The 12,962-nt window shown below is 31.7% G+C and overlaps 1 protein-coding gene across 1 annotated transcript; it reads right to left on the reverse strand.

The window, feature by feature from the left end:
• Positions 1-384: 384 nt before the first annotated feature.
• Positions 385-11,120, reverse strand: LOC124938305 (cleavage and polyadenylation specificity factor subunit 2). The gene is made up of 18 exons (XM_047478725.1): positions 10,909-11,120; positions 9,998-10,166; positions 8,531-8,627; positions 7,867-7,993; positions 7,643-7,758; positions 7,430-7,524; positions 7,195-7,346; positions 6,941-6,998; positions 6,746-6,853; positions 5,233-5,485; positions 4,532-4,713; positions 3,658-3,750; positions 2,646-2,744; positions 1,745-1,876; positions 1,628-1,672; positions 1,241-1,408; positions 925-999; positions 385-799 (listed from the first exon to the last, which is right to left on the reverse strand). The coding sequence occupies exons 1-18, from the start codon at positions 11,055-11,057 to the stop codon at positions 698-700; spliced, it is 2,220 nt and encodes a 739-aa protein (XP_047334681.1). The 5' UTR covers positions 11,058-11,120; the 3' UTR covers positions 385-697.
• Positions 11,121-12,962: the final 1,842 nt, after the last annotated feature.

Consider the following 12,962-nt stretch of genomic DNA (forward strand, 5'->3'; position numbering starts at 1 on the left):
GTTTGTTGAGCAATTGTCTTTTACTTATTACTTTCTTTGTTATTAAATATATTTTTAATAATATTAAAATTAATACAACTTTAATATTATTTATTAATATTTTTTAAATTAATAAAATATAACTATAATGAAATTATGCATAGAGGTGAATTTATAAATTTTAAGAAGTTAATAATAATAATTAACAATGAGAACTATAACCCCAAATTACCCTCAATATAATCACTTCACATCCTTAAAATATAATATTTTATCACTAATTTTAAGAGTCTCTTCCTGAAAGCGCTTATAAAGCTGAAATAAACTAATTTTAAATACAATTTTTCACCCAAAATTTCATCAACCCTTAATATAATAGGCATATGAGATAACAGCTTAAGAGTTAAGTTCCACTTCAATATTATGTTTTTAATAAGAACCAGATCCATTTGTCCAAACCGGACTATAAAAAGTTACCTTACACATATAAAGTGAAAAAAAAAAAAAAAAAAAGTTATTACAGATGCCATAGAGAATTCATATAAAATGTCATCATCAAAAACCTTTTTTATCTACCCATAACTGTGGGGGTAAATGATTATATCTGCAGTTGTAATTGTTCTACAGGCAACTAACTAACTAGCTAGCTAGCTATTACATTAAAACAAGTAGTGATCATCAACCTATGTGTAGTAAAAACTGTTGATCAGTTATCGTCTTAAAGAGAATGAAACTGTGAATAAAGATACCCCCTTATCTTGTAATATTCCTCCGACAAGGGCCCTTCAATTATAATCTGCTGAATACCACCTGCTCCGCCCTGGAAACACACTTTCGTCTGTTAAAAATAAAGCCCTTCTATCCAATTCCTTATGTTTTGTCAATAGTAATCATCATCAAAGTGCAAAAATTTGAGAAGAGAGGATCATAGAAAGATGTTTTCACCTTTTGGGTTGCATCTCCAACTTTGCGCAATGTCACATTATTGCCACACCTTAAAGCCCCACCCGCAAATTCAACCTGAGTATATCCATCCATTGTATTACTCTTTTTTGTTTCATTTTATTTTATTTTTTTCATACTAAAAGACAAAAATACCCTTAACTTATATACAATGTAGGAAGATTTGATGATCTGACCATTATTATAATGAGCAGAATGTATTCATTCTGGTGAATTGTTAGAAGAAACAAAATCGAACTACTATACTATAAATCATTATCAGAACCATAAATAAACAATTAATAGGGTAGAAGAGTACCTGTACACCCTTACTAGCAAGAAACTGCTTGAAATCAGCCATTTTTAATTCACCCACCATAACAGACTTATGCGGCTGAGCAGGGGTGGAAAGAGGAAGTAAAGACAGCATGCCATTCTCAGTCTTCCCAACTTCTGCATCTATCCAAGATATTTCATGATCTCCAAGCTAAAAGTAAGTGAAAAAAGAATTGGTTAGGTGCGACAACCTTCCACAATAATACTTGGTACTTCCAAGCTAAAAGTACGCGAAAGAAGAGTTTGTTACAGACCCTGAAGTGGGACGGAAGTTGGAGAGGTGGTTATATCTCCAATATATTGACTCAGATTGACAAATAGAACAAAAATGAACAGAGATTAAAAGATAGTACAAAAGTAAGAAGTGCACCTTCTTAAGAAGTACATTGCTCATGAGCTTCTCCGAGAGTTGCACCTATAAAAACACAAATAGGTCAATACTAATTTACGGAACTAATCACCCTGCAAGATTGTTTTTCAAGTATACCTTATATGCACACAAGTCTGAGGTAACATCAATTGCTTCATCAATCCGGGGTGCGTATACATGTGGACAGATATGTTTTACACAGTGTTGCTTCAAGTGTTCCGTGGCCTCTGCTGATCCATGCACCAAAACCTTGCGAGAGGAACAATAAATAAAATAAACCTCCAATGCATAATAAATTTTATCATTTTTTTTAAAAGGTCAACTTTTCATTAAAAAGAACTCAAGATGCGTTCAAACAAAAGAAGACTTATATCACAAAGAGTACAAGTTACCAAAAAAAGGTCAGTTATTCAATCACAAAAAGCCATTTTTATTATAAAAAACAATTAAATCTGGAAAAGGAAAATGTAATGCATAGATCAAAACACAGTACATAATTTTATATTTGATTTTTATTCCTTTTGATAGCATGTGCCATTTTGCGATTGAATAACTTCCTCTATTGGATACCACTTAAACTGATTCAAACTCTTTAAGTAAATCAAACAGCCTAGTACTACTTCAAGTGATTCTGGTACACCTCACAAAGAGGTTTTGCTCTATCCTCTAAAAATGAAATAATGAGATATATAAACATGCATATCACCCATTACTATCTGCACATGTGAGAGAATCATCTTCAGTCCTATTTTCACTGTATCCCATTCTCTCTTATAATAGCTTTTCTGGCTTTTGCACAAATAATTAAATGGAACAAGTCCAGGGTGATACCATAGAGTGGTTTTTCAGTCGCATCTTGGTCATTTTACATTTTTTAAGATTTGAACTAGAACTACTACCAGGTGGATTACTTTTACATATAAGTCAACTACTTTTATTAGCTTATTGATATTTTATATAACCAACCTTTTTAACACCATTCAGTTATATATGCTAGTATTCAAAAAGGAAATGATACCAGCTTTAGAGGAGCCACGTGGGAAATGATTGATTTAATTGAGCGGCCATCAGAACGTCCCTCAAAATCCGAAAAAAGCAAGGAACACTTGAGTTGCACCTGAAACAAATCCAACATAATTCATCCACGACATAAGGATAAGCAACTAGCATATGACCAGTTAAATACACTTTAGAACATATCGAAATTTAGGTTACTACAGTTTTTGGAAAAGTTTTGGTTGTAGCCCGAGTCTAGTGGGAATTTTGTCAATATTGAGATAATTGTCCTAGGATAATTATTGTAACCTCTTTTAGATAATGATTAGAAAGATAATTCTCACTGAAACTTTTCTACCAAATTAACATTCGGATTTAGCCTATCACTTATCTACCTAAATAATATTTGGGATTATACTCTAATCCGAATATCTAATTAATCTAGACTTACTTCTACATGAGTAAACAGATCCAGTGGCAAAAAAGGGAGGAATGGTAGATCCCTGGTTACAAGCAAGACCTTACACTTGGAGGACGCACATTGAGATAAACTAAAGATAGATATGTAATTTTGGAGATAAATACTATTAAGCAAATCAATAGGAGTAGATTAACATCATTTACTTTATTCAAAATTCATTCGATGGTGTAATCATGCAGTAGTATTGTAGTAACCAAGATCTATTTTTCTTCTTAATCTTCTGATTTCCTTGTGTCTTTCATTACCCTAGAAACTATTACTTTTTCATTCAAAATGAATAGGGAAAACAAAACATAACTCCCAAGCGGTCATAAATGAAGCAAAACATATGGATGCAACACGATAATATTTTTGTTGACATAGTAATATTAATCGTAGAAAACCAATATGATGCACAAACTGAATATTGGTGATGCAGATGCAATTGCAGTGTTCCAAAATTGATCTCAACAAAATCTGGTTCTGCATTACATGCTACATAACAGATTATGAAAAAGGTACTAATGTGATGACAATCACAATGTGAGATAATTTGACAAGGGAAAAAAATTACCGTCAATTCACTTGATACAATTTTGGAAGGTGTATTATCCAACATCAAACTAGCGATGCCTTCATCCAGCTTTCCATTGAGATCAGCATTTACCTAAAAGCACAAACAAGGGACCTTGTTGCCTTAAAACTTTCTATTGTAGAACTAAAATCCCAAGGAAAATTTGTCTTATTGAGATTGTTGTATAATAAATTAAGCTACTTATAGCATACCCATGATAGTAATATCCTATTCAAAACTGAATCACATAATTATCATGGGAATTACAAGAATACATATAAGGCAGACAAATGCCAATCAAGTTACAGTAAGAAATCATCAACATTGATAGCTACAAACCCTTGATGACAAACACGCAGAAATAAAAGGAGAACTAGTACAAAATAGAATATCTAATCTCAAAACAAAGAGAGCTGTACAGATAAATAAAACTGCACAAAGATATGAAGATATCTAGAAGCAAATACGAAAACACTGGGAAAGAGAAAGAGTAACATAAACACAAAGAAAAGGGGAAAAAAGGGAATATTGATCAGGAAACAACAGAAAACAATACAACAAAAAGCAAAGATTGATGCAAGGCCAACTACTGGCAACATTTAGTGGAGATGACGACTAATGGTGAAGGCAATGAAAGAAAACCTAATATATAAACTGGTTCTAAGATATAATATAGAAACTCAAAGAAATATTCAATTGAAAGGATACTTATTACTAGTATATTATAAGAATTAGATAACTAAATCAAATTATGTTCTAACAACATAATCAAATTCAATATTTTAGTATATATCATCTATTATTCAAACGTGATTTAAATCAGAGCATTCACTAATTTTCCTGGTAACTGCAATATATTGAAGCGGACAATTACCTGCAAGGATCCCTCATCCATATTCTCTTCTTTTATTCTATATTCATCAGGATTGATGACTTCGCCAAATTCATCCCACTCAGAGGTGTTATCATAGAATGGGAACACTGGAGCAACACTAGATGATGATGGAACAAATCCATCAATAAATATGTTACGGTATCCAGTATGTTGCCTGGTAGCTGCAACAGAGAAATGGATTAATCTTATTCCATGCATGAATGAAAGAATAAATCAAGTCGTAAAGGAAATGTTCAATGATATGTAAAACTAACATAAAAGATAGCAGAAAGGTAGACCAGCATATTAATTGATTAAAAGAAATTATATAAAGACACTTTCTTCTTTTTGTTTAGATGCCAATAAGATTAAAAAAATAAAGGTATTTTCATTTCTTTGACTTTATCTTTAACTACTACTCTTTAGGCATTGATGTTGCGTCACACACATTCCGGAGCATTTTTAAGTTGCACATTTCTCTAAAATCACATTATTGGCTCATTCTTCTGAATTTCAAGTAAAAAAACGTCTAAAAAAGGAAATCCATAGTCTATAAGTATTGTTATCATCCTTTTTTTCAAAACAAAAAAAAAAAATCCAATTTATACAAAAAATATATATATAGGGATTTATTTCTTATTTTGATCAAACTTCTTCAGAAAAATATTTTAGAAAAGAAAAGGCAAGCAAAAGATGCGTACCTTCTGACAAAACATGAGTGTTATTAGCATCAATGACCATGGGATCATTCATGGTATGATCGTGACCATAAGCTGTCTTCAATTCCTCTTCTTTCACAACACTCGCTTTCATGGCTTCTTCATTCTTTATTCTGCTTTGCTCTTCTTCATAGGCTGCTAATTCATCACCAACCAAAGGAACCCTCTTGGACATGGTAACTTTAACAGCTTTAGGAGGTGGATCAGCCTGAAGCATGCGTGCTAAGGTGCCAAACTATTCATAGGTAGAAGAAACAGCCCAGTTTAAATCTTATTACTGAAAAGGTAATAAGTATAAATTTACATTAGATAGTCCTTATGAATGAGTACCTCAACTGTTATAAGAATATAGAAATTATGATAGTAATACTATATTAGATGTGCATCAAAACACCAATAAAAATGACCTCAACTGGTACATTAGATGTCCAATTAATTTATGCCTAGATGTAACTGAGAAGGTAATAAATAGACATATACATTGGATAGTGCTTATAATGTATACATCAACCGTTATACGAAGATAATAAATATGATTATAATAATAATATATTAGAGTACATTAAAACACCATTAAAATAATACTTGGCTATTTTGCAAACATTCCAGGGAGAATTCTCTCTAGACTATGTTTCGGCCAGAAGATGGAGTTTCAACCTTGATAGATGGACATCAAACCATTAAGCGATTCAAGCTCAAACAATCAAATCAATAAGGGATTATCTTCATAACCATTAAAGAAACGTGGTAGGTAATTCTAGTAAATCCTTTGCTTTGATTGAGGATCCTTGAAGTTTAGGTGTGTGGATTCATGAATCATGTGTATGGGTGAGGGAATTGCAAATCTATAAAACATGATAGATTTTATGGATTGGAAGTATCTTTGAATCCAAAAGTTGTGTCTTTTCAAGAGGAGGATGCCATGGGAATCCATATTCTTGTATTCGTTGTTTTGAAAAGATGAACCTCTTTAAAAATAGCTAAGGGTGAAGTGTTTGATGGTACCCTTGCTGGGGAAAGATAAATCTCTTTTAGCATTATTATCGATTCATGGAGGTGGAAGGATGAAAAGAGCATTCATAGATTCATAAGAACTCATTTCATTTCGGAGGAGGTTCTCTTTTAGTCATCTCCCACATCTTTATAATGGAGGCCAAATAATCTGTAAAGAGAAAATAAGAAGAAGGTTTTTGGCTTCAATGGTGCTGTCAGGAGAAGGGAGTCCCAATGAGCAGGTTGGTCTTGTTTGGGGTAACCAAGCTGAAAACTCAATTTGAAATGAACATTTTCTGGAGGGAAAAAATACCAGATGATTTTGGGAATAAAAATGGAAGACTAAAATATGAGTCATTAATTGCTTTCAAACTAATTCTTTAATTAATCAAACAAAAATTAGTGTCACATGCACAGCTCGTGCTTTTTCCTAGTGATTCTAAATGGGAAAAATGTGGAGGTTAAATGGGGAGTGCAAAAGAATTCAAGTAAATGCATTTACCTGGCCTCTTTCTGTAAAGAGCACGAGATTCTTTACATCAGCAGCCCATTCAACAAATATGTCATGGGAGAAACCCGCTTCTAAGCTAGCCATGGATGCTAGAACAATCTACAAGCGACAAAAATACTTCTATAAATCACTTATAGTTGGCACAATACTGGCTTCTCTATTCAGATAAGACTACAAGAAACCAACCTTTGGACCATCAGGAAGTTTCTCTAGTTCACCCTTGTTGACTATGAGGGTAACATGCCTGAAGATTAGAGATGAAGATTATCAGATAAAAATGTAACAGATCAAATTGAAGCAAACATGATGTACGCCCAATGTGAAGAACCAAGACTATGCACACACATATACCTATACTCCCATAAGAAGCAAAAAAATATACTTGTTACATCATGAAATCTCTAGAGAAATAACTGAAAAAATAGGTGGAACCGTCATACCTCAAAAGAAAAGCATTATCACGATTCTGCTCGAACGACTTAGCTATTGACTCACTCATCCACTCAAGAAAGCTCTTGGCATAATCAACTGTGCTTGATGCAACATAAGTAAGAAAGAATATAGGATATGACAAATGATGCTGTGCCCAATACTGCATGTTCCAACAGAAGCTTTGTTTTAGAACTACTACAAGAGATGTCAACTGGAAGAGCTTCTAGATATTGGATCAGATACCTGCTCCAAGATCAAAATTACTTCCAATGCACGACCAGCAGTATCAACTGGAAGCAACACTTTCCCATCTCCTCTAAGAGTCTTTTGAATGGCATCTTACATAATATTGAAAATTTAAGAAAAGAAAACAGATTCAGTAAAATGGAAGCACCACTATCACATTTCTGGATGAGCAGATCCTATTCATATAGAGGAGCATAAGAACTAAAATACCAAAAAATTCATTATCTCTTTGACGTCTGGGAGGCTGATTATTCAGTGCATTATAGGCATCTGTTATTAGAACAGCTGGTCGAACAAAAGATTGAAGAGATGTCCCATTCAAAAGCCTGCAAAAGAAATCAAGTGTACTAATATTCTTCATCTGCACATGAAATGCTATTTGTTCCCATAAATATCAAATTAAAGTATGTATAGCTTATGAAAACAGACAATACATCTCTTTGCGATGATTGAAGTCAACAGCATAAATAACATCTTCCCCATCCTTTGTTATCTTCCAGATGGTGCCCCCCAATGAATGTCCAGCAACATGTGGAGCAATAACAATTCCTTCTCCTTTGCCTACACATTGTTTTACAAACTAAACAATGACAAAGAAGGATTTTGAAATCTTTTCGAAAATACAAAAAAAAAAATAATTCCACATTTATTTTTCAGAATGTCAATATGGGTCAAATCATCACTTCTTAATACTACAATCTCTAAATTACCATTATCATCTACTCCTTAAAATATTAGACAAATCTATCCCATCTTTTAGCTCTTTAATTGAACCTCGTGAATTGAAGAGGGAACTTTACACACAGCAATATTTCCCAAGTAAAATTACCTGACATCTTCCTTAAGAACTAACTTATAGACAAAGTGATCCAATAAAATAAAACAACATGAGTACCATACAAATTATTTAAACATAGGCAGGTTAACATTATGCACCAACTTCATCGTGTTTACCCCTTCAAATGGTTACAAGTTTGTCATAAACTCCAACAAAGACATAAGGTAAAACAACAATCCAAACTTCTGACAATCAAAATGTTAAAAGGAAAATAAATATTGGAACATTAAACAGGAAAAGAAAATTAGGACAATTCCTACCAGAAAGGTGGTGATTCTGAGAATATGTTAGTCTAGTCACATTCTGGAAAGCAGAATCAATGTCATCCAACGTAAACAAATCGAACTCTGACACTTGCTGAAATAAAGGGAGAAAGAAAGTTAGATTTCTGTAAATTTATCTACGATGAATCAACTATTGCATACATTTAATATAAGGCAGAACAATTGACTAGATCATAAGGTGGACATAGTATATATTGGTAGACGCATTCAGAAGTTGTTTTCCTTTTATAGAATGAGTGTTTATATGGCAAGATCCAAAGAGATATTATAACAAAACAAGATGATTATAAAGTTGGGTAGATCATAGGCAATATGGCAAGAGAGAATGGATGCATTTTATATTCACTTTGCATTGGGAAGAAACTACAAAAACCTCCAGTATTTCTGTTTGGAGTGAGTAGACCCGGATTTTGAAATGATATTCTTATCTTAGAGGACCAAAACTCTAGGTATGATCGTTGTGATAATAGTAGGTAAGAGTCCAATACATTGCCCAGACCTTACCAAAAGGCATCACAAGAAACGGTTATGAAGTGGATACTAGCATTTAATTATGCTTAGGAATGTCAACATATGTGATTGCTTTAACTCTAGTAGAAATCAAGATTGCACTAAGACACGTGAAATAATCAAATAAATGCAATATCAAATAGATCCATATCAAGCCAATCAAACTTTATCTTAAGGAGGTCAAAGGATCATATAGGATTTGTTTTGAGATATCTTAGCACATAAACTAATGGAGATTTAGTTCCTAGGCTGACTCATGGTACCTTAAAATATTGAATATTCAGATAAAAGCATTTTAGAATGAACAGCACAGACTATTAAATATGAAAATTATGATCCAATTCATTCAATTTATTTATCTAGCATAGGTTTCCATTCAGGTTCATCTATAAATGTGTTCTGGTAATAAGTAGCTATAACCTAGTTACAAGACAGCTTGAGAAACTGAACAGATCAAACATGACCAGATATAAACTCCATAATTATTCATTTAATTGGAAGATGCTTAAAGTTTTAGAAATTTCATCAGCTCACATGCATTCACATGATCATTAATTTACTCTCTAGTCCACAAAATCTATAATTTATAGCTCGTCTGTACAAAATGATACTATATCATCAGACTTATATAGATTAAGCTCTACAATATGCCCACAGTATGCTGCAATGATCTTGCTTAAACTTTCTAGTTTAACCAACATTTACAAGCATATCAATTTCTGGACTAGCTTAGCTTTATACATTGGACCAGCTTAACATCCTTAACTGCAGTACAAGAAATCGTATATCCAGGTCTAACAAGCACATGGTAACAGTACACATGTAAATCTGAATCTTACAAGTGAACTTCATTTGTACAGATAACAAAGTTCTTGAAGCAAGTTAAGAAACAATCAACCAAAATATAGTTTTAGAAATCCAAAAAAGCTTCACCTTTCTTGCCAAATAGTGATCATACATCGTAAGAAGCCCAAGTCTATACACAGGCTCTGTAGAGTATACAGGGGCTGAAAGTCCAAGTTTGTTAACGGCATATGGCAAAGCACCCAAATGAAGTGTATCGGGATGCGACAGCAGAATAGCATCAATAGATGGAGCCACCCTGGACAGCATTTTTTTCTCATTAAAAAGAAGCTCCATGCAAAATCAATACTTAATGAATGATACTCTTTCCAACAATAAAACAAAAAATGTAGATAAACTAAAAAATAAAATATTTCATATAATTCAAAGGAAACCCTGAAAAATAAATAACAAACAAATAGAGCATAATATGAACTAACATCCCTAACTACAAGTAATACATCTATGAGACAAAATGAGAAGGCATTGGGAAACCTCACAATCGGCATCATAAGAGTTGTATTATCTGAATTAAAACGGTAGGTCTAGAATACTTTAATCAAACTAACTCGTCAAATAACTTACTAGAGAACAATATGGAAATTTGTAATGTAGTATAACATGATGAAGTTTGTATTACTTATCCAATTCCATTGTTACACAAACCCCAGCACACTATCACCATCATGATCCATTTTTTGCACTAGCAGATACCCATATTTTATTGCAAAATTATTTTCTAAACATTAACATTCTTCAACTGACCACAATCACAAGTAATAGCAGCTATAAAATTCCAAAACATGGCAAAAAGGATCAGTCTCAAACTTTGAGATTCCCTTCTATTATAAAGTCATTTCAGAAATTGGGCATATAGAAGTTCCTTCCCATCTAGACTAACCATGAGATTGAGAACCAATAATGGCACAGACAGAGAATGACACGCAAATTGAAGCAGGTAAGGGGATAAAACAGCTAACAATACAAGTAAATGTAGAAACCTGGAAAGGGGTTCAAGGAGTGATGTATCAAAGTGGTCGTTCCATCCGCAATCGATGAGGAAGTTGAAGCCATCAACTGAAACGAGGTATGAAAGTGGGTTTTCACTGTATACTCCACACAATGGCATCACCTGGACAGACGTCCCCATTTTTTCTCTTCCTCAAGTGGAGCGTGGGTTGGTTCCAGTTCAGGGTTTAGAGGAAGGGGGAAACAATTTTTGGGTTGTGATGTTTTTTTGTTTATAAATAAAAAAAATTCTTGTTTTTATGTCTGGAAATTTTTATTTGTTATTTTCTTTGTCTACAAAATATATATATCATAAAATAAATTCAAGCCAACTATAAGATAAATTATTAATAAAATGATTTTAATTGGTATTTATTTTTAACTTGTTTATAAACAACTAAATTTTAAATCTGATGTTAAACCTTATAGATTGAACAAAAAAAAAATATTCATACATTTTTTTATTTTTGTCAAATATTTAAGTGTGAATATATATGAAGGATTTGAACCACCAAATAATAAACAATGCAAGTACTATATTGAAAATAATACATTTTTAAATATAACTCTTTAACAATAATTGGATCTACTAATTTCTAAATAATTTAATCTATCTAAACTTATAAAATAAATAAATTGTAATGGGTTATTTTTAAACTTTTAAATAAATTTATATATATATATATTATTTTGAATTTTTAATATATATATATATATATATATATATATATATTATATAGTATGTATTGTAAAATAAAATAATCAACACTTTAATTAATCATCAAATATGGTAAAAAAAATTAGGTTAATTTTTTAATTTGATTATATATGATAATAATGTAATTTTATGTTTATAAACACTCAATTTTAGGTCACCAAATTTATAGAAATTTTTAAATAATCTCGGATAATTAAAATATTTTTTAAATTTTATAAGCTCGTTAAAAGATTTATAAATAAATTAAATAATTATTTAGGAGAAATGTTGTATAAATTTATTCCAAAATAATAAAAATAAAAACTAAAAATAAATTAAATAACTATTTAAGGGAAATGTTGCATTCATTTATTTCAAAATAATTAAAATAAATACCAAAAATAAATTAAATAATTATTTTGAAAAAATGTTATATTCATTTATCTTAAAATAATTAAATTAAGAACATAAATAAATTAAATAATTATTTGAGAGAAATATTATAATCATTTAAATCATAAAATAATTAAATAAAAGCATAAAATGCACACACAACAAAATACATTAAATTGGCTAAACTAAATTTAATTAATTCGGTGTATTTTACATATAAATAAATAAAAATAACAAAGGAGGCCAAACAGAACTTAGCCCAAATCAAATCAGGCTTAAAGTCACCCGGACCAATCAAGGCGCTCTAGAAGGGCTAATGTCTAGGCCAAAACGTGGGACGCTGGAGACAAACGAAACGTCAACGGAACGAGCGCCTTAGCCTTTTCCACGCAACAAGGATAAGCATTGCCGATTTCTTTTAAAATCGGTCAATGCTTATCTTCATGTATGCTCAACCAAACACATAAAATTTGAAAGCCTAAATGATCACACTAGTTGTGGTATCATTTCGCCTATGAACCTAAGTCGAATCATGACTTAAACAGGTCGAATTCGACCGAGCAAGTGGAAGCCATTGATGGTCTTTTGTCTGGAACTCGACCGACTTAAGCCATCAACTAACTTGTTAAAAATAATAAATAATTAATAATCTTGGAAAACATTAAATGTGATGATGAATCTCAAGAGTTGAAGATCGATCGTGAGAGGAAGATGAAGCTCAAGAGATGCATTACTTAATGTCATGAATTGCATTTACTTTGAGTTCTAGATTATTCTATTTTATCCTTTAAATTGAGAGTTTCTCATTAGTTTTTTAATATATCAAAGTTAAGTGAGCTGTAGCTACTTAAAGATTTCTATCAATAAAATCCTATTTTCTTAGTTATAATATTTTCCGCACCAACAAATTTGGTATCAGAGCAAGGTTACGTTTCAATCTTGAAATGGCATCTACTC

This window comes from Impatiens glandulifera, chromosome 5, assembly GCF_907164915.1.
Source record: "Impatiens glandulifera chromosome 5, dImpGla2.1, whole genome shotgun sequence".
Taxonomy (NCBI): Eukaryota; Viridiplantae; Streptophyta; class Magnoliopsida; order Ericales; family Balsaminaceae; genus Impatiens; species Impatiens glandulifera.